Source organism: Polyodon spathula, chromosome 9 (assembly GCF_017654505.1).
Source record: "Polyodon spathula isolate WHYD16114869_AA chromosome 9, ASM1765450v1, whole genome shotgun sequence".
In the NCBI taxonomy this organism is placed as follows: Eukaryota; Metazoa; Chordata; class Actinopteri; order Acipenseriformes; family Polyodontidae; genus Polyodon; species Polyodon spathula.
In genome coordinates, this window is record NC_054542.1 from 37,280,969 (window position 1) to 37,306,988 (window position 26,020).

Genomic DNA, 26,020 nt, shown 5'->3' on the forward strand with positions numbered 1-26,020 from the left:
GTACTCTCCGTGGGACAAAGAGCAAGAAAAGCTCATTTTAAATTACCAACAAATGCTGAGCCTGAGCAATTAATGAAGAGACAGGGTTTAGAAGAGAGTTATGACCGAACCTGTCTTGGTTTACATCAAGTAAGTGTGATATTCATGAAACAAAGGAAAATAGTTTGAAAAAAATATATATTGAAATGACTTGGTGTGGCAGTGTGGCTGGGTGAGCGCCCTGCTGGTGCACGGATGTGTGTGGAATATTGGGTGGCAGGGAGGGGGTTAAACAACCCTTACAATATTGCAACATTGTAGGTTAACTCCAACCAATCGGTGGCCACTATCAGCCCCGCTACCCCTGGCTCCTGCCAGGTGCACAAAGTTGCACCAATAATCCAATATAGGGGAACACTCTACAGCAGGCTAAGCAGTACCTGCACGTGGGAAGCACAGTTACAGACCTGCATAGTTCAGTGGAAGCAGTATATATAATAACCCAATATAAACACTAAGACTTGAAACAACTAAATAGTATTACAAGAAAGTACGCATATGCACACAAACTGTAAATACTCACAGTACAGTTTGGAAATGAAACGTCAGAAAAGACCTGCCACCAAATTACACACATTGTCATTAGCTCAATGCTTTTAAAAACAGTGCTTTTTTTCCTGTAAAAAATATGATCTTGAGTAAAAAACTGATGGTGTACAGCTGGTTTCACAGCCCGATTGGCACTGGTCTTGAATTACCTTACACACTGTAAATGAACATTGAATAATCCAAGACTACTGCTAATCTGGGTCTGTGAAACCAGACTGTAGTGTTTGAGTAGTTATTGCTTACAAAAAACCTATTCAACTCTATGTTTGTGGTGAAGATATAATCCCAGTAAAAAAATAAAATAAATAAATGCATACTTAAATGTAAAAATAAATAAATAAATAAAAACAGCCCTGATGGTAGTACACTTTTCCAACCGTTGTTAACGTTTTTCAAACTGTGAAACCTTCGTATCACATGCTCTTCTGACACCACCTGTTCACTGAACTGCTTTGGCAAGCACTGGTAGACCAACACCACCATCTATCGGTCAAAAAAACATATAGCTGTCAAAGAGAAGGCAAGAGTATGACTTCGGGTTTTGCTGAAGGTTTTCACAAATTTTAACATTTACCTGAACATTTAAAAATCATGAAGTTGCAGCTTCTAAAGCGCGCTATATCGGGCCTGGCTAGATTAGATCTATTTTGCTTAATCGTTGTCTGCTGTCATATCTTCTCTAGCTGCTTGTTGTTGCTAATATACTTTGCTGCTAATACATTTTAGTCATAGCAAGGATGGTGTAAATTGAAACGTTTAGTAATGTATTTGTGTATTTGACGAAAATCCAAAAATTAATTCAGCGTGTACTGTTTCTGCCATCCAAGCCTGTGTTTCATCGATTCTCTCTTAGATCTGTTGGGTGTGGCTGGCTGGGACTGTCATGGCTGCGACCAGGGAGAAAGTGAAAAACAAAAGCTTTTGCTGTTAAAGTATTTGTTTAGTTTCATTTTAAATTTACAATCTCCTGTTTAGTCTTTTTGGAATGGAGAAGAAGAAGTTTAACATCCCTTTGGAAGATTCTGTTCATACTACAGAACCAACACCGGTACTTGTTATTTAATATTACGGTTTCCAGGGCGGTATAGCCTAGCTTGGTTGCACAGGAATGGCATCAAAATTGTCAGTTTTATTTACTTTATCGTGACACACACACACACACACACACACACACAGTCTTAAGTCCACATCTAACACCTTAAATTTGTATCTTGTTAAAGTATAGTTTTAGGTTATGCTTTAAAAAAAAAAAAAAAAAAAAAAAAAAAAATAGTGCATTTACTTGTTTTCTCAAATCTAACCTGCACGTTGCACCAGTCGAACCACAATTAGTGAATTCTTGATCTTACAAGCACCACAAATAACTGTAAAATCTGTTGACGCTTTCTTGTATGTACGTTCTCATAACAATAATAATAATAATAATAATAATGAGAAAGAAACCCACTAAGACAGGAAAGGTGCCCAGCAATTTGCGTCACAGAGTTAACGCCTGTATTACTCCCTGTTTTAATGTAATCGTTTTACTGCAGACAACCACAGTCAGCTAAGGTACACGCCTATTTACACTCAAGTTTAACAGAAAGGGGGAAAAAAATCAACACACGACAAGTCAGGAGAATACAGTTAATACCCCGATCCTACCATGCTAAGATTATAGGGTCACTCAACCTTTACAGGAAAAGATAAAAAATAAAATAATAATAAAAAACTGTCTTGTCGTTTAAAAGAAGCCGAAAATTCAATTATCAACTTCCTTAACGTTTTTGATACAGAGCGCTTTGAGACTGGTTAGCGGAGAAAATATGTATCTTGAGATATATCTCATGTGGTTCTTACCCCATATTTTTTTTAAAATAATATGTTAAACAAAACGTATAAATATGGACGGGAAGACTAGTGTGTTATACTGTGGCATTTCCTGATGTTTTTATCAATAGTTACTGGGCCATTCCAGCTCAAGTGGACCAAATTCTGGAGAGGTATTTTTTCCAATGCTTGTGATTGAGAAAAATAAGAGTAGTTTTTACTCATCCCCCACGTGATTAGAAAAGGTCTGAGGGTGGTAAGGCATGTTTTTTTAAGGGATTTCTAACAAAACGATATTGATTGACATGCAGTTCAAGTAATCCTTGTTGTTCCAGATGAACTGCAATGACCCTACTGTAACCTGTAACTCAATTCATATATGTATTTTATTTGAAAACATGCCATCTTTAAATACTTACTGACTGATATTTGAAAAAAAAATATTTCACATTGAGTGGTTGATTCATTTGGTATGCAGTGGTTATTCATTGGTTGTATCTTTATGTTTTTGACATGCAGGTAAAATCTTTATTTAAGTCGTCAAAAAGCAATGACAACGACACCTCTGTGTCCAAAAAGTCAGCCCAGTCTACAATGGTCCCTGATGGCCAGCCACTGTCATACAGCGAGTTCATTGTCCAGGGAACGGTCCCCTCTCTGTCTCGGGGAGTGCCGGAACCACAGATAATGGAGACAAGGGAAAGAGGGACGCAGGGTGGTGGTGGGAAACAGAACAAAGAGTTATCTGGGAGAGAAACAGGGGATGATGGAACTGCAACTGTTCAAGAGAGGAGTACTGGAGCCAAGGCTGCACATATTGAGAAACAGGAAGTCAGGGCTGCTCTGGAAGGAAACCAGAGAGCAGGCACTCTGTCAGAAGGGAAGCAGGACACCCAGAGGGATGGGATGGTCTCCAGCAGTATCCCAAAGCCACTTGGAACTGGAAACAGCATCCTTGTCAGCCCCAGACAGGTATTGAAGAGACAGGCTGAGAGGCTAATCAACTGCATCGTGTTTCATTTTATAAGCAGTGTTAATTCTGTTTATCAGAGTGCTGGAGTGAAGAAAGGAGAAAGACAAAGTTGTATGCATATTTTAATTTGAGTATGTGAGGGGGAAATGGAACAGTAGCAGGTATTTACTTTTTTGCCACTTTTGAAACACATACATACAGAAAGCAGTGTGTGTCTTTTTTAAAACAAATGTGTTGTTGTTTCAGAGAGGTAATCCATTGCTCAAGTTTGTGAGAAACGTCCCCTGGGAGTTTGGAGATGTTACACCTGATTACGTTTTGGGGCAAACAACCTGTGCTCTGTTCCTCAGGTCTGATACTCTTACTCTTCTACTTGTAATATATTTTAATGTATTTATTCTATTAGGTTCTATTTATTGTCTTTATTATTATTATTTTATAGGTGAAACTCATAGTATATTAATGTATTAGTGAAAATGCATCTTATTTATATGGGATTTTGAAAAACGCCACTGAACGCTTTGGTTTATTTTTGTCTGAATGGAAATATTGCAAGCAAAAATAGCCAGCTTATATATGGATGATCTTGGGGTTTGACGTTACTAAATCATATATATATTTAATTATATTTATGACACTTCTAAAGCAGATGTCACAGACATTAATATGGATTACAACCTAGGAATTACCCTATATTTACACACTTTACATGCTATTGTCACATATTTATATATTTATATATTTATTAATTAATTCTTTCCTGCAGTCTAAGGTACCACAGCCTAAACCCAAACTACATCCACGATCGCCTGAAACAGTTGGGGAAGACATTTTCACTGAGAGTTTTGCTAGCGCAGGTAGATGTGGTGAGTCCCCTTGTTTCCTCTCACATTCTCTCAATGTTTCACACATTTTTGTCCTCAAACGTTCCCATTCCTTTGGCATCTCCCTTTTAGAAAGACCCTCACCACTGTGTAAAGGACCTGGCTCGGATCTGTATTATGGCAGACTGTACTCTGATTCTGGCTTGGAGGTGAGTCACTGCCATAGATGTATAAAGCAATGTCAGCATTGAACTGCCACCTTTTTTAACCTGTCTGTGTCTGAAGTGTGTTCTCAGCCTGTAGACAGGATCCTATTTGAAGAAAGATGTTTAAGCAACATATATGTTGAATTTAGTTTTTTTTGCATTACTTTCATAATTGAACCTTTCTCTGAGCCGCGTTGCTTGGTAAATTTGACAGTATTGTTTGTAATTTGACAGTAACAGTGTACAGCTTTTATATGTGGTAGGGTTAATGATGGAAAAATAACAAGAAGTACACCCTGTTGTGTGAACTGGACTCTAGAATTTTGAATGTGCTTGTACTACTTGCTTGTAGTATATTGCTAATTCCAAGTTCCCTATCTGTTCTGAGGGCACATTTGTACGTAAAACTCAAAGCTTTGCTCTACCAATGTCATTTGTCTCTCTCTTAGTCCCGAGGAGGCCGGCAGGTATCTTGAGACCTACAAATCATACGAGAAGAAACCAGCAGACCTATTAAAGGAGAGAGTTGAACAGGACTTCCTGTCTAGGGTAGAAGTGATCTCTTTAAGAATAACCTGCAATTAAAGCATTAAGCCACCAGGTGGCATGTGTTCTATGCAACAATTCTAAACGAAACTGCAGTTAAAGCATTTGTGCTTTATGCAAAAGGAAAATCCCATTACAGTTGAAACATTTTTTTTTTGCACATCCATGTAATCTAAGTATTGCTGTCTGTGTGTGTACATCTAGGTGACTGATTGTTTGACAGCCGTGAAGTCAGTAAATAAGACGGACACATTAACTCTTCTGGCAACATTTTCTGTAAGTAGAATTTATATATTTGTGTTTGATATATTTGTGTGCCGTCAATTATACCTTGATTAATCCTTAAAGGTATGATTCCAGAATGATATATAAACAGCATCACATCTTCAAACCTGTCATTGCTATTAATTAAGTACTCTTAAGGCGCTTCCATTTGAACTTTAATTGCTATGCAGGCTAAACTGTCACTTTCCCTCTTCCTCCCATACTCTCTGTCACTGCTTTATTTTGGGCTGGCAGCATACACTGCCTTTGCTGGTGAGTGCGCGGTGCAGCGTTCGTCATCTGAGGCAAAATTCTTCATTTCCCCCCAAGCCATGTTACACCCTAAAAAAAAACCCTTCAGTTCATCTACACATACTTGTGTGTGTGTGTGTTTTAATGCCTATTGGGTAATATCTGTTTTTCAGTCTTTGGAAGGTATTATCAAAGCATCCAAAGAAGACCTCACTCTCTGTCCTGGTCTGGGACCACAGAAGGTGAGAATCTAACTTAACTGTTTTATTTATTTTTTTAAAGGTATTCAAAAGTAATAAGAATAATAGTTATATGTTAACTAATTAAGTACATCTTGATTTGAAATCTAAATGAGTAATTTCATGTCTGGACCAAAGGGAATAGCACAACTCAGGTCACATATATATATATATATATATATATATATATATATATATATATATATATATATATATATATATATATATATATAAAAATTTAACTGAAAGATTGTATAAATATAGGGGGCAGCCCCAGAAGTTTGAAGATAAGAGTAGTAAAATCAAATCAAATAAACATCACGTCTTCCTATTTCAAAAGAATGAAAAAGGTTTTCAAAATGATGAAATTACATTTAAAACAGAGTGATATTTGTTCTAGTTTTGGTCATACATTTTGTTTGAAAAGCCTTGATTATCACTGTTAAAATAAGCCACAGGGGTATTGTTTAACTACAGCAGGGTCACGATCAATAGTAAAAAATGAATTTGCATTTGGTTGTAATTTGGATGACATTTTGTTTCAGGCTCAGCGTCTCCATGATGTGTTACACCAACCCTTCCTCAAATCAAAGAAGCACAAACTGGAGAAAAAGGCAGAAACATGAAAGCTATCTGGACATTCTTACTGTTTTTGCTGAAGAGTACTGTGAAATTGTGCCATCACAAGATCTGCCATTGCAAGGTGAAACACTGAGGATAAAACAAGGGACAGTCACATTTTAAACAAGCTCAGGATATGTATTTTTCTTAAAGTTGGGAACTTTTATGACATTTTCAATTTCTTCACATCGCATTTTCAAGGAGCAGCTGACAATAAGTCAAACTAGATTTTCTAAAAATAAATAAACAAATAAATAAAATACACCAGGTGAATAACATAAATTCTAAAGTCCATAAAGAATTAACAAGCCTATATTCAATTTATTACAAAAGATAGGTGAAAACAATTCTTTGTAAACTACATCCCTATTGTATGGATTAGAACTGCAGCTCTCAAGCCAACGTTGTCTCCTGTAGATTTAAAATAGTACATTTTGAGCTGTATGGAGCCTTTAGAAGTTGCCTGCCTACCTATTTTATTTATATAAAAAAACAACAAAAAAAAACCCAAACATTTAAAGCAGGTTCTTGAGGTAAAATAATAATTTTTACACAAAACATATCTTTTTAAAATGAAATTTTGTTAAATAAACTCTAGAATTTTTTTCTACTGAAATGCATCCTGTATTTTATTTATTTTGCAAATGGTTGTCAGTACAGAGCAAGATCTTTTTGGATGCTCACTTTAAAAATGATAAAAATACAGCATACAGTTATGAGTAAAGGCAGAATGCACAGTATACTCTGCAGTTAGAGATTGCCTCTATCCGTATTTAAGGCAGCTATAAAGTTGCAGGGGTGTGTGTGGTCACTGAGAGAATGGCTGAGCAGCAAAGATCAGGAGCTTAAAATAGGAAATCAAGAGCAGACAGGAAGAGCTGCCCATCATAGTTCCACAGAAGAAGCAAACATCCCCCTTCACTGCTGTAAAGACATCATTTTACCTGTTAGTTTCATGAAGAAGTAGGTCACTATGACGTATATCCACAAGTAAATTGTAGGTGTTGTATACAGATTGAGGACTGATAAAAAAACAAACAAACAAAGCAGATTTGTCTGTAGTAGGTTAATACGTCAAGTGTAGATGATCCTCTTAATAATGTGAAGATTTGTAACCAAGTTTTATCACAATTTGTGTAACCTACATACAAGTAAAACATTCTGTAAGTGTGACTCATGTACATATGTAAAAACAAAGATAAGCAGCCTTTTACTGTGCACCAGTTATTGGCTTAATTAGCCAAGGTTAACTGGTGTTTCAGATCTTTAGCTGCTGATGATGTAAAGACCCATATAAAAACTGCAGGATAGGTGCTCTCCAGAACCAGGATAAAGGCTGCTGTTACTTCACATGATAATCTTTCATAAACCCTTTCTGATGTCAACCTCACATTTCCAGTTTTGTGGAAAGCCTCATATCTCAGACATCATTTCAGGTACTGACTTCATATTTGCGGGGTTTTACCTTTGAACAAATATTGCTGCCACTGTTTAGGATTCCACGCAATCAAGAGTATTTTGACTTTGACTGTAAATTAATTTTATATAGAGACCTTCGCACCAACAAAGGCGTCTGGCGCTTTCCACAACATACATAATAAAAACATTCATAGATATGAAACAACTTTTTTAAAATAGATAAATAAAATACAAAGATACAAAAACATATCATTTAGAATAACTATACAATGTATCCTAGATAAATAAATATAAAAGTGATACAATTTGCATTTGGATAATTAAAAATCTTTCACTCAGAAAGCAGCATGACATCATGGCAACAGCAAACACCTAGCTGATCCCATGCAGCCACAATCTACTTCACTAAAAAGAGAAGTGTTTAAGAGTATTTAAGCTGTCAGTTCATCTGATATTTAAGTGGTATTTAACTGATATATACCTGGCCATAGTGGTATAAAGAGATGACATAAGATTGACACTGTATGGCCTTTATGCCCATTTATTGAGTCTACGCTGAAAAAATGAGCTAAAACAAACAAACAAAAAAAAAAAGTCCTCAGTTTTTAAATTATACAATATTACACTGCCCACCTCCATATATTTTAAAAAGTCTTCCACAGCAACTTTTGCAGGGGTCAGAAATATATATTAAACACATTTTGGAGATGGTTGCCACAGAATAAATGGGTTTCAAATAGGCTGAACCACAAGTTTATGTTTTATTAGGGCAATAGCAAGTGGTTTCATTAGAGACCTGCACTTTCTACTGTTTTTCAGAGTATCTTGTTTTGGGTTGACTCAAGTTCTTCATTAAAACATCACGAAACCTGTAAATTGTGCAACACATTTCAGAGGCTTTACCACTGATACCCAATCTATACTACCTAAATAATGTACAATTGCATGTGTGGAAACGACATGCTTACCATTCACGTCATTCATTCACTATCACAGTTTAGTTATGTGACGATCATGCAACATTTAGAATCAGCTGCATTAACACTGCCTGACTCCAATAAGTATTAGTAGGGGCTCATGTGTAACTTCCTTATGGCAGGTTTCCTGATGTTTCAGTGAAGAATATGAATTGGCTTAAAATAAATATTTTCCCTGAAAAAGAACACATCGCTGTTGCAAGAATATGGTATAATATTGTATTTTTGCATTGATTTTGTTCTAACCAATAAAATAATGTGTCAGATGCTATATTTAAAATACTCATCCTTTCATGCTTCATGGACCATATTTGTTTCATTTTCTAAGTTTTGATTGTCTTTTTTTATTATTTTGTTCCACTCACAGTGCTTACACAAGTTTTTTTCTAATATATATATATATATATATATAAAAAATAGTTTGATATTCATGAAATTAATGAATACTATTCTTTTTTGAGCATGTTTAATTCCAGAACAGGAGGTGCACAGTTGACTTATTGCTTAGTCTAAGCAGGTGGAACTCTTTAAGTCTGTTGCAAGCCAGGTCTGCACTACTCAGTTTATTAATTTAGGAGGAGGTTTTTAGCAGTGATAAGAAACATTAATATTAAAAAGCTTACATACAGTATCTCTACAATTTACCTGAACTCAAACTACCGTCTTAAACTGCTGCTGTTACATATACCTCTATTCTTCACACAAGGTGGTAAATGTGATAAATGTTGTCTCATTAACCCAGCACAGCCTTTGGCTTTTTGTTGTTATGTCAGATCCACAATGTAGTTGATTTTCAAAGTGTTTATGAAGGATTATGCTCACAGGTATACAGTAGTATAGAGCCATTATAAAGGTGAATTCTGCGTTGACATATATGCATGTTGCAAAATTAAAAATACAATATAGGCAAAGAACCAAAGGATCTTCAACAGAGGAAATGGCGATCATGGATAATAAATAATACTGTATCCAGGAAGTCTCTTTGAGATTCAAATCTATTTACAGTGTTCAGGTCAAGAGCATGATTGACCATAAGATGATTAAAACATAAGATACAATTGCATGAGTTGCGTGCACTTTCTAAACTGGTAATGATTCTGTGTTTTATGTAACGACTCCTGGATGGAAAGCCCCTTGTTGCCCATCCCTGCACTGTTACAATATAGCATCTGCTGAATACCTTTGCATCAGGATATTAAATAAGAAGGTGTTTACCACCATATCCTGTCAGGTTATCACAAAAGATATATTAAAACTCCATAAACTCCTTTTTCATTTCCAGGTCACATCAGTGACTGCTGGCTCAAAATGTATTACTTGATGTTCACTGTCCTTATTTTCCTTCATCCCTGGGTTCCAACTGGTAAGGAGTACCTTCCCATGGCAAATCACTAAAATAGTTTGCTTTTACTTTAATATGACTGTTTGTTCATCGTGAAGTATTGAGGTTAAGGTCATGATTTTAAATGAATACATTTCAATTGCCTGTTAAGTTGCTTCATGTGACTTAATTAGAAACAGACAGGAACTGATTTACTGGATTGAGTGTGAAACAAGTATTATAATTTTCATCTCTTATTAGTTTTCAATAGGGGCTCATTCTAATAGAGAAACATGCGTGAATGTGTCACTTAGTGATAGATTTGATAAGCTTTGCTCTGAAGATGATCTGATACAATAAGAGCCGACCATCCCTTCACCTCAAAGGCAAACTACTGTTTAAAAAAGCATCATGAATATTTCATAACAAAATCAAAACTGTTTCAAACATTACATTTTTAATAGTGATAATCTCATTTAAAAAGCTTGCATACACTATCGCTACAATTTATCTGAACTTATTATAAACCATTGCTGTTACACATACCTTTGTTCTTCACACAAAGTGGTAAAAGTGATAAAAGTGGTCTCATTAACCCAGCTCAGCATCGACTTTTTTTTTGGTGAAGACTAGCTATGTGTGCTGTTATGTCAGAGCCACAATGTAGTTGGTTTTCAAAGTGTCTGTGAAGGTGAATACTATGTTGATATATATGCATATTTATCCTATGGAATTCTATGGACCTTCAGTACTAAGGCCACTCTGTATTAAGCAATATTGTGTTGGTGCCTTTTGCTGCATTTATGGTGAGTTATCATCACTGTATATGTAAATATGCCAGTACTCCTACTCATTTATATTATATATTGAAATTCATTCATTATAGACAGACTTGTTTTTAATATTTAACAAATAAAATGAGTATTAGTCATTTTGAATGTGTCATTTAGTGATAGATTTGATAAGCTTTGTGCTCATGTTCACATGGTATTGTTCTGTTTGTTTTACAGCAGTGCACTTGAAACAATACAGTTTAACAAATACTTTATTTGACTGTACTGATAAACTTTCATTTTCAAGAATCAAGAAAGGTTTTATTAAGGTTATATTAAATGTATTAACGTATTATGAGGAGTCATTGTTGATTGTAGGTGCTCTTACGTGTCATCATATCTTTAATAAAAGCATTCTATATTCCATGAGCCAGGAACGACTACTTGACAACATTTGAGATGCTAAATTATATAATACCAGACTTCCTGAGCTTTCTTAGAATGACCATGACAGGTGCAAATGCTGCCCACCAGAAAGGGTATAAAGGACAGTTGAAATGCATTGGATGACCACATACTGTATTCGCAGCTAAACTTCAACACAAGTTTGAGGGACAACAGAAGACACTATAAACGCTTCCAAGCCAAGTTTTGTTTTAGCCTTACTCGTTGTCATAAAACATCAAACAAACCAAAAAGACGTTTCAGGGCCTCTACCATGCTTGGTGGTGGTTCTTACAAAATGTCTTATACCAGTCTGTGACTCTCTTTTAGGAGCTTTCAATAGTTCTATTAGGCAAAACCTCACTCCAGACGCTACATGGCGTCACTGCAGATTGATAGGCAGTATGTGTGTGGAGGCTTTCTGGTGCGAGAAGACTTTGTTTTGACAGCTGCCCATTATTACAAGTAAGTAATCCTTAAGTAAAGGTAAAAACCTTTTGAAATATGAAAAAAACCAAAACTTTAAAACAGAATTAGACACTACACATACTACAACCCCATTGAGATCGGGTCAACCCCATCGGCTTGGGCTAAATTGACATTTTTAGAACCCTGAAATCTTTTCAAAAAAGTGTACAATTCTACCCATAGGCCATATTCATTCAATTTTCATCCACTCATGTAAAAGCATGACTAGTTGGAATTCTTCTCCAGGGTAGCCCCAGCTATGTCAAACTATAATAATAATAATAATAATAATAATAATAATAATAATAATAATAATTAATAATAATAATAGGCTTGCTAGGCATTGTAGACCTTTGCTTTTAAATACAATTGTCAAACCATCTGATTTATTTATTTATTTAGCCTACATTTCAAGTCTTCTTCTTTGGATCAGCTTTGGGTATTATGATTCAACATTTTATTTAGATACTAAAAACATATTAGAAACTTAAAAAATAAAATAGAACAGGTTGCATACACAAACATTAAAATAAATACCATGAGAATGGTTAACTGTTCAATAAAGTGTTACTTTTAAACAATTGAAATTCACATTAATATTTATCCTATGAAATACTATGTGCCTTCAGTAGTAAGTCTACTCCTGTATTAGGCCACATAGTGTTGGTGCTTTTTCTGGCATTAATGGTGATTTCTCATACTCATTATTATTATACATTGAAATTATAACAGACTTGTTTTTACTCTTTAAAAAATGACATTTATATTACTAATAAAACCCTAAAGCTTTTGGTCCAAAATGTAGATTTGAATTACCCTGAACAGGTGGCTCTACCCATAATGCATTTGATAAAGTTTTTCATGCAGGTTGTCAAAACTGGTTAGAAGTGTCTGCGACTGTTTCAAGTATATTTGAAAAAATAAATACAAAATAAAGTTGAATCAGATTTACTTTTATTTTGGATTTGCATTGCAGCATTCCAGTTGAGAATTGCTTACTAGCATAAACACACAATTTCCATCTTAGGTGTCATGAGATGATATTAATAATGATACCTGCTGTCTGTGAGGCTTTTCACACCTACTCCCACCATGTAACCTCTTACTGAAATAAATACTACAGACAATAATACCCCTTGAGGACCCTCTGCACATAATGTGTATGGCATAGGCGAAACAATTTACTGACCCAATGCAAGGTTAGATAACCTTACTATTTCCAGGCTGAATTGTTTATGAATTAGTTACAAATTCATCTTATCCTGGGGAAGAGACTTTTGAGGGTTTAAAAGCAGCTCGATGACCCTTCATTTAGCAAGGACTGTCCAATAACATAATAAAACACAACTGCTCTGGAAGACAGTTGTGTTCGCGAGTGGAAGCGACAGCGAGTGGGCGAAGTACAGGCGTGGAAAAGTACAGAGCAGTTTCGAAGCAGTTGGAAAGCAGGTTGACGGCTGCAGAAGAAACTAAACTTAAAAAAAAAAAAAACTCAACATGGTCTTCAAGCCAGTAATCTGAGACACCTGCTTGATGTGGGAAATCCGAGAAAACCCAGCGGAGCTAAACCAAGTGTGCGTAAAGTGCCGCGCGATCCAGGATTTGCATAAACTAGTAAGTATGCTAGAAATGGAGCTGGAAGAAGTGAGACAGCAACAGGATCTTGAGGAACTGGCACACCCACAATTCATGGAAGTCTGCATCACCCCTAACAGACTGAAAGCCACCAGGGAGATAGAAGGTCAGAACAGCTGGGTTCAGGTAGGCAGAAGCAGGGAAAAAAAGAAACTTCGTCAAACACAACCACCAGAAATCAAAACAACCAACAGATTTGAGTCACTTCAGAATTGTGATGAGCAGAACCAACAACAAGAGAATGAAAGGAACAACATTCAGGACCCTATTGACAGTGGTGACCAGACAGCAAAAAGAAGGGAGGTCATGATTGTTGGGGACTCCATATTGAGAAACACAGCAAGTTCAATTCGCAGTTTGGACCCCCTTACTACAACAGTGTGCTGCCTTCCGGGAGTCTCGGTCAAGCACATCACTGAAAACGTGGACAGGCTCCTAGAACGAACAGGAGACGACCCGGTAGTAGTCGTCCACATCGGTACAAACAACATTGGAAGAGACAGACCAAAATCCCTGCAAAACAAATTCAGAGAACTAGGAAGGAAATTAAAAGAGAAAACCAAAACTGTGGTATTTTCTGGTATACTACCCGCACCTTGCAAAGGACCATATGGACAGCTGGAAATAATTAATCAAAACGCATGGCTGAAGACGTGGTGCACACGGGAAGGCTTCACCTATCTTGATCATTGGACCACATTCTACAACGAGGACTATCTGTATAGACGGGATGGACTGCATTTAAATAACAAGGGAACTAGTCTACTCGGAGAAAAGATCCTCGAGCAGGTTCGGAAGCATTTAAACTAGAAAGGAAGGGGGGAGAAATCAACAAAAAAACAGAAGGGAGACCGCATCAAAACAAGAACAACAACTCAGGTAAGACAACCATTAAATGTATTTATCTAAATGCTAGAAGTATCAGAAACAAAATTCTAGAACTTGAAGCTACTGCACTAACAGGTAACTATGATGTGATAGGTGTTACAGAAACTTGGTTGTCTGAGAGTGATGGGGACGAATATAATATTTGTGGGTATACACTGTATAGGAAAGACAGGCAGGACAGAAGAGGAGGAGGGGTAGCGCTATACATAAGAAACAGTCTTGAAGCCCAGGTGTTAAACCTGGACAAAGAAAATAAAACCGAATCAATATGGGTCAGAATAACAGACAAAAATTCAAAAGGCATAATAATAGGAGCATGCTATAGACCGCCAGATTCAGACGGTGAGCACAATAATCTGTTATACAATGACATTAGAAATGTGTGTAGCAAAGGAGAAGCCATACTAATGGGGGATTTCAACTTCCCCCAAATAAAATGGGAAAACCCGGTGGGTAGCGCGAAGGATGAAATAGAAATGGTGGAAATGACAAATGACTGCTTCCTAACACAATTTGTGAAGGCACCCACTAGAGGGGAGGCATGCCTTGATTTAGTCTTTTCAAATAACGAAGATAGAATAACTAAAACAGAGGTCAGAGAACCACTGGCAAACTCAGACCACAACATGGTCTCATTTGAAGTGTTTTTTAAATCCCCAAAAGTAATGACTAAAGCTAAGGTTTACAATTTTAGAAAAGCAAACTATGAAGGTATGAAACAGAGACTAACAGAAGTAGATTGGAGTAAAATAGAGAAAACACCCACAGAAGAAGGATGGTTGTTCTTCAAAAATGTAGTACTAGAGGCGCAAAACAATTACATCCCTAAAGTAGACAAATCTAAATGTAAAACTAAATTGCCAAAATGGTTTAATAGATCAATTAAAAAAAATATTCAGCGAAAAAAGGCACTTTACAGAGCATTAAAAAAGGACCAAAAAGAAAGTACGCAGAAAGAGTACACAGAACTGCAAACGCAAGTCAAAAAGGAAGTTAGAAAGGCCAAGAGAGAAATAGAAATGAACATTGCTAAGGGAGCTAAAACCAATTCCAAAATGTTTTTCCAATATTACAACAGCAAGAGAACATTCAAAGAGGAGATTAAATGTTTAAGAGATACAAATGGCAAAATCGTAGAAGAAGAAAAAAAAAATAGCAAATATATTAAATGATTACTTTTCACAAGTTTTTACAAAGGAAGATACTGACAACATGCCCCACATGTCATCCAGTTCCTATCCAGTTTTAAATAACTTTAGCATAACTGAGGCAGAAGTGTTAAAGGGACTAGGAGCTCTTAAAATAAACAAATCCCCTGGGCCGGATGAGATCCTCCCAGTAGTACTCAAAGAAATGAAAGAAGTAATTTACAAACCGCTAACCAAGATCATGCAGCAGTCTCTTGACACAGGGGTGGTACCGACAGACTGGAAAATTGCAAACGTAATACCGATCCACAAAAAGGGAAACAAAACTGAACCAGGTAACTACAGACCAGTAAGCCTGACTTCTATTATATGCAAACTTATGGAAACTATAATAAGATCCAAAATGGAAAATTACCTATATGGTAACAGGGTACTGGGAGACAGTCAACATGGTTTTAGGAAAGGGAGATCGTGCCTAACTAACTTGCTTGATTTTTTTGAGGATGCAACATCGATAATGGATAATTGCAAAGCATATGACATGGTTTATTTAGATTTCCAGAAAGCTTTTGACAAAGTCCCGCACAAAAGATTAATTCTCAAACTGAACGCAGTTGGGATTCAAGGAAACGCATGTACATGGATTAGGGAGTGGTTAACATGTAGAAAACAGAAAGTACTGATTAGAGGAAAAACCTCAGAATGGAGTGTGGTAACCAGCGGTGTACCACAGGGATCAGTATTAGGTCCTCTGCTATTCCTAATCTACATTAATGATTTAGATTCTGGTATAGTAAGCAAACTTGTTAAATTTGCAGACGACACAAAAGTAGGAGGAGTGGCAAACACTGTTGCAGCAGCAAAGGTCATTCAAAATGATCTAGACAAGATTCAGAACTGGGCAGACACATGGCAAATGACATTTAATAGAGAAAAGTGTAAGGTACTGCACGCAGGAAATAAAAATGTACATTATAAATATCATATGGGAGATATTGAAATTGGAGAAGGAATCTATGAAAAAGACCTAGGAGTTTTTGTTGACTCAGAAATGTCTTCATCTAGACAATGTGGGGAAGCTATAAAAAAGGCTAACAAGATGCTCGGATACATTGTGAAAAGTGTTGAATTTAAATCAAGGGAAGTAATGTTAAAACTGTACAATGCACTAGTAAGACCTCATCTTGAATATTGTGTTCAGTTCTGGTCACCTCGCTATAAAAAAGATATTGCTGCTCTAGAAAGAGTGCAAAGAAGAGCGACCAGAATTATTCCGGGCTTAAAAGGCATGTCATATGCAGACAGGCTAAAAGAATTGAATCTGTTCAGTCTTGAACAAAGAAGACTACGTGGCGACCTAATTCAAGCATTCAAAATTCTAAAAGGTATTGACAGTGTCGACCCAAGGGACTTTTTCAGCCTGAAAAAAGAAACAAGGACCCGGGGTCACAAATGGAGTTTAGAAAAAGGGGCATTCAGAACAGAAAATAGGAGACACTTTTTTACACAGAGAATTGTGAGGGTCTGGAATCAACTCCCCAGTAATGTTGTTGAAGCTGACACCCTGGGATCCTTCAAGAAGCTGCTTGATGAGATTTTGGGATCAATAAGCTACTAACAACCAAACGAGCAAGATGGGCCGAATGGCCTCCTCTCGTTTGTAAACTTTCTTATGTTCTTATGTTCTTAAGTCTTGTCATGTATGAAACGGATTGCAGTACTAGCCATAAGGCTCACAATGTTGTTGCTTTAATTTCTTTCACTAGTACCTTGGGTGACACAAGCCAGTTACTTTAGTCAAATGGACATCTAGGACTGCTAACCAAGTTTTTAAAATGTACTTCTTGTTAGCATTATGCCCCCTTTTCCTTTTAGTTTCTGGTATTATGTACTTCAATTTATAACTTGTAGATTACTTCAGAGACACATTACCTGTATTAGTTGCAGCTTCATCCCTATAGAATTATATTAAAAAAATAAATAAATAAATGTTTATAATAGTTAAGAAAAAAAAAAAAACAGCACAAAACAATGAAGAACTACAATATTTGTAACACAAGAAAATGGGGACCAGTCATAATACTGATAATGGACTTTCTAGCCCTTCTACAACAAAACTATATTGTAGCAGACTGCAGAATGTAAATGAACTTTTAATAATGATCTTACATTGAAGTTTAAATTCTCAAATTGTGTATTTTTGTGTCAACATTTGTTTATTTTTTAGAGACAGAGCTCTCGCTGTGGTTTTGGGTGCCCACAATTTAACAGCCATGGAAAAATCACAGCAGAAGATTGAAGTAAAAGAATTCTACAAGCACAAACTGATTTCGCTGAACAAATACGACTTTGATGTCATGTTACCGAAGGTATTTATTGACAGTTTTGCATGGCACTTGCCATTCAAGCAGTATGTCAGATTAGTTTATTTATTCAGACTTCCTGGGTTCTGTGGCAAAATTCATACATTTCCTATCAATTTTGTCAAAATTCAAATGTCTAAATGTTTTTTTTCCCCCCAATATTCCAGTTGACATTTAACATCCTTTACATTTTATTATAAAATCTTCCTGCATTTCCAGCCTATGACTTTCCATCAGCTCTGGAAATTATGTTTCAGAGCTGCTCTGTAAAATAATAACTGGGGAGGTATATATCTGATTTTGTTTCCTTACTGTTTTTTTTCTTTTGTTAAATAGCTTGCTAAAAATGCCACTCTGAATAAGAAGGTGAAATTGATAGGGATCCCCAAGAAATAGGGAGATGTTCCAGCCAAGACTAAATGCCCTGTAGCAGGCTGGGGTAAGACGCATATCACTGGAGGAGCTGAAAATGTTCTTCAGGAAGTAACTGTAATCACAGAAAACAGAAAAGACTGCAAAAGGGTGTGGAAAGACTATGTGAATTGCTCTTTTGTGCAATACAAAAGCACAAGGAATTGCTGCATTCATAGGACAAAACTGTGAGGATCGCAGGTACCTGCAGGTTTACATGAAAATCACAAGCTTTATTCCATGGATAAAAGAAATAATGGAATAGTTACACGTAAAACGGATGGATAACAAAATGTTGAGAGTACTTTTGGAACATAATAGAGATGTGGAAACACTATAAAGCATTTCCAAAATTGTACTGATTGTTTAATTAAAAATGTCAATTTGAATTCTTTCTTTGGTTTTGCAAGTCTTTAAAAACAACACAATATAAAAAATAAATAAAAATAATACACTCCCTGATTTTCTGTAATCTTATTTCAAATGTAACTTGATTACATGATATAACACAGCCTCAAAAACTCGGAATCAGAAACAAATCAGAGAAAGTTGGCTCAAAGTTTCAACAATGCACTGTCGCAATTGTTAACATTCTTTTTTACACTTAAACCTTTTTACCAACAGATGACCCTGAATCTAGAAACAGCTCCTAGTAAAATAAGTTATTGCAGTACCAAAGATAATATATATATTTTTTAATTAGATGTATTTATTTATTTTTCGCAAATGTTACTGTGTTCAGTTACTTGATGTGTTAAAGTGATTTCCTGTAACAGCAATAATAATAATAATAATAATAAAAAAAACCACTGTAAAAACTAGGTGTCTGGTCATGAAGGAAGTGGCTTGCAGAAAAGAAGAAAAGATCTGCAAGCAGAGCTACTAAAAATAGTCTGATACTCAAATGTATGGTACGAACGAGGTATGCACATCCTGTGTCATACCATAAATAGTCTTATGCAAAGTTCTTACTGCACCTTAAAAACGAAGTCAAAACAAACGAAACCAGGTGCGTAGATCCCCAATTACATATAGTAGCAGAAGTTGAAAAGGATCCGCATACTGTGATCAGGGGAGTGGTGACAAGGAAGCCACTACATAATCAAAGCAAGCGAAAAAGCATTCTTGTATCTGACCAAAGAACTAGCAAATAAAGTGCTCCGTGCAAGTGCAAACGTTTCAGTCGTTTGACCATCTTCAGTGCTGTGCTATACAAGTTAAAAACACCTGGGTATTTAAAGAGTCAGGTGTTCAATTAAAAACAAATGGACAGATGTACAGACTATTTAATACATTAGAACATATAGACATTAGAAGAAATGTAATACATACTCTATTAAATAATGACATTTACAGGAAAATATCATATATAATAATAACATAAGACTATAGCATGTTGATAAGTTGATGGGTTTAACAAAGTTATCCAGATTATTACAATTCATATAAATTTGGAATCAAATTGACATAATTACATAGCATTGATGTTAGTATTAGAGATAACTGAATAAAGATATATTTTTTTCTAAAGATAACACAATAAACATGATTCTTCATTAATTCCTTCAGGTTGCACTGTTTTGAGATTTAAAAAAAAATATCCACTTTGCTTCACATTGAAGTCATTTTTGGTCACCCCCTCTACGAGGTTGAGTTAATCTTTGGAGTGACTTGTTTCTACAAAATGTCTAGCCAGAGGCGAATGTGTGTCTTTTCTATGGATGGAACTTTTATGTTCATTAATGCAAACTCGTAGTCGTCTATTGGTTTTGTGAACATATTGTAAATTGCAAGGGCAAGAGATTAAATAAACAACAAAATCAGATGTACAAGTAATGACTTGGGAAATCGTATATTCTTTGTTAGTAATATGACTTGTGCAGGTTTTGCTTTTAAAAGCATTCTTACAAGCTGTGCATTTCGGACATGGAAAGAATCTGTTAATTACTGTACCCCAGTTTAAATTTTTAGCTGCATCTTTAAATGAATCACCATAAACTAAAATATCCTGCACGTTTCTACCTCTATAATGCGTAAATACAATCATTTCATCGTAATTAGATGTTCTATAGGTAAACATGTAAGTAAGTGAGACATACATACTATAAGTATTGTAGCGTGTTCAGAATGCAAGTAAGACCCAATGGGTCATGAGACCCAGTTTAGGCAGCTGAGGTGCTTTATTTAAGACAACTCAACAGAATAAGCCACCCAAGACAAGCTCAACACACAGCTCTCCAGGGACCATTCCCCCATGTCAGGGAACAGTGACAAATACAACAAACGCAGGCATCCCTGTAGCAGACTTGATTAACTTGCTAATCGCACCCCCACACCTTATAAGCCCTTTTTTAAATTAGATTGCTCTCAAAGGAACTCATTGTCAGACACAAAAGGAAACTTTTGTGGGGTATGCCATATTTTTGGTACTGCAAGTTGCAGCTAAGAGATGTATTTATCAGAATGAAACCACCTAAACATTGTTTTTAAAACCATTACAAAAATGTTGCAATCTTTTGAAATAATTTATTAATTTTACAATAATTAACTTTTTTAAAATTGTACTTTTTACAAATGAATGATTACTGCCCAAAGTAGCAATGTGCTGTTAAACAAGAAAACGATGCAACATATTTGTTGACAGAAATAACTGAATTGCTTCGATTATCTGAGCTCTTTTAAAATATAACAGGTTTATTTTTTGTGCAAATAAATATTTTGTTCCAGATTAAGAGAGTCCCAGAAGTCCTTCCAGAGTATTACTGCACATGCAGCAAGAGAACCACATTCTTTAGTAAGCTCTCACAAATGTGCATAAACATTGTGCCTCATTCTAGACAGTGCTGGGAGACCAGCTATTGTTAAGGTCTCCACATCTGCCAAACTTTTAGGCTCCCCAAAGGACTGGTACCAATTACAAAGAAGATTAAAACAGTTCTATACTGGCCTGAAGTCACCAGAAGCCATTAGACAACCATTCGAATACATGATTCAGGACACACATTTATATTGTAGATCTATTGACCCTGTCTCACATTAAACTGATAACAACCAGAAAGGTACAGCATACAGTATGCTGTTTGCAACATCACTCTCAATGTAGAATGCAACTGCTGGTACAGTCCTCCTTTAAACCTACATTGCAAGAACTGAAGGTTAGTCATAGTGGAGGCTCTTGGAGTTCCCTGCTCCATACCGCTTTCTTTCTGAGAATCCTGGCATCTACAGAGGAAAAGGAAATAACAGTTTAAGAGAGAAGTGCAGTACATAGTGTTGTGGTTAGTGTAGGCACAGTGTGTAAGAAACAATGAATTAACAAAGAAGAACATTTACAAATAAGAGGCCATCTAAGCTAATACTGCTGATTGATCTAAAAACTTTGTCAAGTTGAGTCTTAAAGGATCCAAGTCATTCAACCTCAGCAACAGGACTAGGCAACCCATTTCATACCCATGCCATTTGTGAAAAAGTGTCTCCTTCCCTCTGCCCTAAACCTACCTCCACCTAATTTCCAGATGTGTCCACTGATCTTGGTTTATTTACTGTGCTTAAATTATTGTTTAACTATGTCAACTTCTTTTACATTTTTAAAGATTTCAGTCATGTCCTTCCCAATCCATCTTTGTTCAAGGCTGAATGGAGTTCTTTCAGCTGCTCTTCATTGGGGTTGACAATCTTGTAAGAATACAAGTGTTAAGCCCAGCTCCAATTGTATACTACTTCATATCATAGCACGACATGCTTCCGATCAATACTTAAGATATATAGATGTACACATATATGGTTTTAAAGCTTTTATCGTGTTTTTAGAAGTTCCGCTTCCCAGAAACATCATGATCACATCATCACAACCTCATGGACAATCCCATGGATTTGTATCAAATATTTTGTCTTCCTTGACATCAGCACAGAAACTAATGAATAAGCAGCATGAAATGATCCCAAACATCTTTTAATGAACCCAGACCGTACCCGTCACAGCTCTAGTCTAAGCTATGTTTACTCAAATTGGCAGGGACATTAACGAGTCTCCATCTAGTGGTGGATTACTGTAACACCCAACTGTGTAATAATGGAAGAAATCATCTTACAATTTATGGATCGCTTCGAAATTCCAGAAAATTTGATTTTATGACTAATAACAAATCCTGCGTGAAAACTTAATTTTGTGATTACATTCCGTGTAGGATTATTAGTATACAATGTCATTTGCATAGTTTGAACAGTCAGAAACACTCAGCTTCACTTTGTAATAACAGCTCTTAAGCAATACCCTGTATTAAGTTATATCTGCAATGCTTGTGTTGTGTGTACCCTGTCATAATAGTGATCAACAACTACACTCTGTACATACATTTACAGAAGACTTTTCCAGGACACTTGAAGAGTGTTTTAATCCTGGATCAATAGAGTTTATACATTTCGAATTTTGTAAGACCACACAATAATGCAAACTAACCTGACTCCCATCTCTTGTAAAGTATCTCTTTTCTATTACCTAAAAAAGAAAAGACAACCTTTTACTGTACTAAAATTCAAAACAAATAAACATTAAATCTTGAATAAAAGGCATTTTATAGGAGGTATATATATACATATATATGCTTATGTTCTTCCAATTGATGGCATTTACTGCTAGCTGTTGGATAAGGATTGCATCTACTATTTTACATAGCCCTATATTTCAAACTCACCTTATCAAAAAACCTGCTTAGTCTGACCGCATTGGATGAACCTGCTGCTAAATACCTTGGAGTGGTACAATCCTATAAAAATAAATACAATTACTGTATTTGGAATTTAATCAATACATACATTATATATATATATATATATATATATATATATATATATATATATATATATATATATATATATACACACACACATATATATATATATATATATATATATATATATATATATATATATATATATATATATATATATATATATATATATATATATATAGATAGATAGATAGATAGATAGATAAGCAAAGTAAGCAGGTGAATAGCCGTTGATTAAAAAATGTAAGTGTGACGAAGGTGACATGGCTGGATACTGTCCTCATTATATCTCTGGATTTTAATACTTTATGCTGAAACACACTGCAGTTCTCTAGAGTAGGATTAGACAACTTCAGTGCTGAAGTGACGTTCCATTACGTTCAAGATCTTTGAAACAAAATACCTGGACTGAACGTTCTTTTAGAATTCACTGGTATAGCCATAGTCTGGACTAGACTGGAATATCAATGGCTGCCTCCTGTAATCTAGAGCAGGGGCTATTACAGACCAGTCAATTGTAAGACTTTGTTCCAAACAGGTCCTTAGTTATTGTATTAAACTTCATCAAAGTATGCAATGGAAGACCAAAGGTGGCCTCCCCTTTAGATATATGACAACTTGTGACACACATACAGTACAGACGCCTCCAGTATTTCCCAGTCATCTGAGGTATGCTCTGCTAGCAGCACTTAATATTAACAAAGGACATGGTGTACACCAAAATAAATATACAGCTTAGAAAACATCACAAATAGCACTGCATTAGGTGCAACTAACAAAACAAAGTATACAATTCCTAATTATAAATAAATGGGAATAAAAAACACACCAGATTAATTTCCTCTGCATTAAAATCCTCTGCCAGGAAAGCTGTCCTTATCAACACGTCACTTCGCTTATTTTCTGGAATTTGGTCTAATTTGGTCCCAATCACCAGCAGAGGAATCTGGTTGTCAGCAAACTGCTCTCGGTCATAATCACTTTAAAGTAAAAGATTGCAGTTAAAAACACAAAATTACTTTACAATTGGTTTAAATTTGTGACTTTAAAAAACAAGAAACATCACAACAAATAATGTTGATAACCACTACAAAGAACAAAACTCCTCTTTCACAGCAAGCAAAATATACAAAAGACAAAACAAACCTCTTACCCATTTGTGACTATAACCCCAGTTGGAGAGGAGTCTTTATTCAATGCTTCTAATGACCAGCGATACAAATTCTGTGAGGACTTCTTGTTTGTCAGGTCATGGACTAAAATAATACCTAAACAAATAAAAAGTGATAAAAAAATACATAACCCTTACGGATTTTGACAGAACCATTACCACTGGGTTCTGTGCTGAAAAAAAACTAAATAAAAACAAAACATTGCATTCTAATGACATCACTCTTTGTAGACAATCTGTATTAAAAAAGAAATGCAAGAGTAGTATCAAGAATTGGTTTGGTTTAAACATTGAATATACACACACCATACCATAAAATGCATATATTATCATCTTGTTTCATAAAACCTGAATAGCACTAATCTTTGAATGTTACCTTTACCATACTGGCCAAGACTAGTGCCAACTGTGGTCTGTGAAACTAGCAATGTATGCTTAATAATACAAAAAAAACTTTAGTAAATAATACAAAAAAAAAACTTTAGTAAAATATATATATATATATATATATATATATTAATATAGATAATATATATATATATATATATATATATATATATATATATAATATAATAAAAAAAAAATACAAACTATTCCAAACTAGAATACAGATCAAATGGGCCTCTGTATTAAAAAAAGAGTTTCTATTTCATAGATTACCATTTACAGAGTTGTAAAACACTGCCCTGGTGCTTTTCACACTGCTGCCACTGCCTACTGTGCCTCCAACATCCCACAGCTCTATGTAGTATGTCTTCTCTTCTGGTGTTCCTTCTTTGTAGTCGTGAACCTGTGAAATGAAGCAATGCAAATCATTTAGGCTTTCACAGACAATAACAATAATCCCCTCTAAAGCTTTCCAAGTATGGCTAGGGATTCCTTGTGGCGCCTTTCTTAATGTCAGTTACTACAGACAACATTAACGGTGTGAGATAAGCAGTTAGCAAGAGCACTCAAAGGATCTGCCTTACCCGCACATCAACGGAGCAGCCAACTGTCCATGAGGGATTACCCAGCACTTGATTCTGACACAGTAAGTGAACCAGAGACGATTTACCAACACCTGCAAAATCAAACCTGTTTTCAAGTGATCGAGATTTTACACATGAAACAGTGTGTTGTGCAGTGTAGTCTAAAACACATTAGTGCATACTCTAATCTCTACTGAAATATTTCATTTTGTTTTGTAAACAAACCACATACCATGTCAATATTAATATATTGATTAGCATTCATTTTGATTTACCGATTTATTTATTTTAGCAAAGACATTGCAAGGGGTACATGCGGTGAGGAAAAGGTTCTCAAGCAGTTATTTACTGGTGGTGAATAGATATATTTTCAGCTATTAGCCTACATCGCAGCATTACTTTGGAAATGAAAGACAATATTCGTGCTTAGTGGTTACTGACGTGTTACAGTCACAATCGGTAATTTCTTGGTTTTCTCTTAAACCACAGCACTTTTTTTTTTTGTTTGTTTGTTTGAATGCTGTCGAATACATTATCATCATCACCATCATGCAAGTTAGCTACACACCAAACGACTGACTAGACTGGCTTTACCTTATCAGGAGTATTGTATTGTAGGATCATGATCATGATCATGAAACATCTAGTTTTAAAAATACACGTCTCAAAACCATTAGTAGTTGCTTAATGCATAAGGTATTAATTTTCCTGTGAAGCGATTTGGGACGGTTTATATTTTCTGGAAAAAACATTTAGAAATATAATTTTTTCCAAAAATGCACTGTCTTCACGTCCTCGATGTTCAATTACATTTTAAACATGGACTTTACTGCACCTTACAAGAACTTACCTGAATCTCCCAACACTAAAACCTTTACTCTGTCAAGCGATGCCATCTTTGTTGCTTTACCAGCAACCC

The 26,020-nt window shown here is 35.5% G+C and overlaps 3 protein-coding genes across 3 annotated transcripts; 2 read left to right on the forward strand and 1 right to left on the reverse strand.

Moving 5' to 3' along the window:
* The first annotated feature begins 1,436 nt into the window (after positions 1–1,436).
* On the forward strand, positions 1,437–6,850 carry ercc1 (excision repair cross-complementation group 1). The gene is made up of 9 exons (XM_041259418.1): positions 1,437–1,636; positions 2,917–3,369; positions 3,617–3,720; positions 4,137–4,236; positions 4,327–4,403; positions 4,850–4,949; positions 5,151–5,222; positions 5,636–5,704; positions 6,247–6,850. The coding sequence occupies exons 1-9, from the start codon at positions 1,574–1,576 to the stop codon at positions 6,325–6,327; spliced, it is 1,119 nt and encodes a 372-aa protein (XP_041115352.1). The 5' UTR covers positions 1,437–1,573; the 3' UTR covers positions 6,328–6,850.
* A 4,023-nt stretch (positions 6,851–10,873) lies between these two features.
* LOC121321086 (granzyme B-like) lies at positions 10,874–18,579 on the forward strand. Its single transcript, XM_041259994.1, has 3 exons — positions 10,874–10,879; positions 11,609–11,721; positions 17,623–18,579. Exons 1-3 carry the CDS (start codon positions 10,874–10,876, stop codon positions 17,927–17,929), a joined length of 426 nt encoding a protein of 141 aa, XP_041115928.1. The 3' UTR covers positions 17,930–18,579.
* A 739-nt stretch (positions 18,580–19,318) lies between these two features.
* Positions 19,319–26,016, reverse strand: rabl3 (RAB, member of RAS oncogene family-like 3). The gene is made up of 8 exons (XM_041259419.1): positions 25,952–26,016; positions 25,102–25,193; positions 24,791–24,920; positions 24,113–24,227; positions 23,789–23,939; positions 22,864–22,935; positions 22,629–22,667; positions 19,319–21,391 (listed from the first exon to the last, which is right to left on the reverse strand). The coding sequence occupies exons 1-8, from the start codon at positions 25,995–25,997 to the stop codon at positions 21,326–21,328; spliced, it is 711 nt and encodes a 236-aa protein (XP_041115353.1). The 5' UTR covers positions 25,998–26,016; the 3' UTR covers positions 19,319–21,325.
* Positions 26,017–26,020: the final 4 nt, after the last annotated feature.

What these genes read in the sequence shown, in the direction of transcription:
- ercc1 (XM_041259418.1), top strand. Translation starts at nt 1,574, where the DNA reads ATGGAGAAGAAGAAGTTTAACATCCCTTTGGAAGATTCTGTTCATACT. An exon ending in ATACTACAGAACCAACACCG is followed by an intron (nt 1,637 to 2,916) that starts GTACTTGTTATT and finishes TTTGACATGCAG; the next exon opens with GTAAAATCTTTATTTAAGTC. An exon ending in TCCTTGTCAGCCCCAGACAG is followed by an intron (nt 3,370 to 3,616) that starts GTATTGAAGAGA and finishes TTGTTGTTTCAG; the next exon opens with AGAGGTAATCCATTGCTCAA.
- LOC121321086 (XM_041259994.1), top strand. An exon ending in ACAGCTGCCCATTATTACAA is followed by an intron (nt 11,722 to 17,622) that starts GTAAGTAATCCT and finishes TTTATTTTTTAG; the next exon opens with AGACAGAGCTCTCGCTGTGG.
- rabl3 (XM_041259419.1), bottom strand. Translation starts at nt 25,997, where the DNA reads ATGGCATCGCTTGACAGAGTAAAGGTTTTAGTGTTGGGAGATTCAG. An exon ending in GGGGTTATAGTCACAAATGG is followed by an intron (nt 23,940 to 24,112) that starts GTAAGAGGTTTG and finishes TTTACTTTAAAG; the next exon opens with TGATTATGACCGAGAGCAGT. An exon ending in TAAGCAGGTTTTTTGATAAG is followed by an intron (nt 22,668 to 22,863) that starts GTGAGTTTGAAA and finishes TTTCTTTTTTAG; the next exon opens with GTAATAGAAAAGAGATACTT.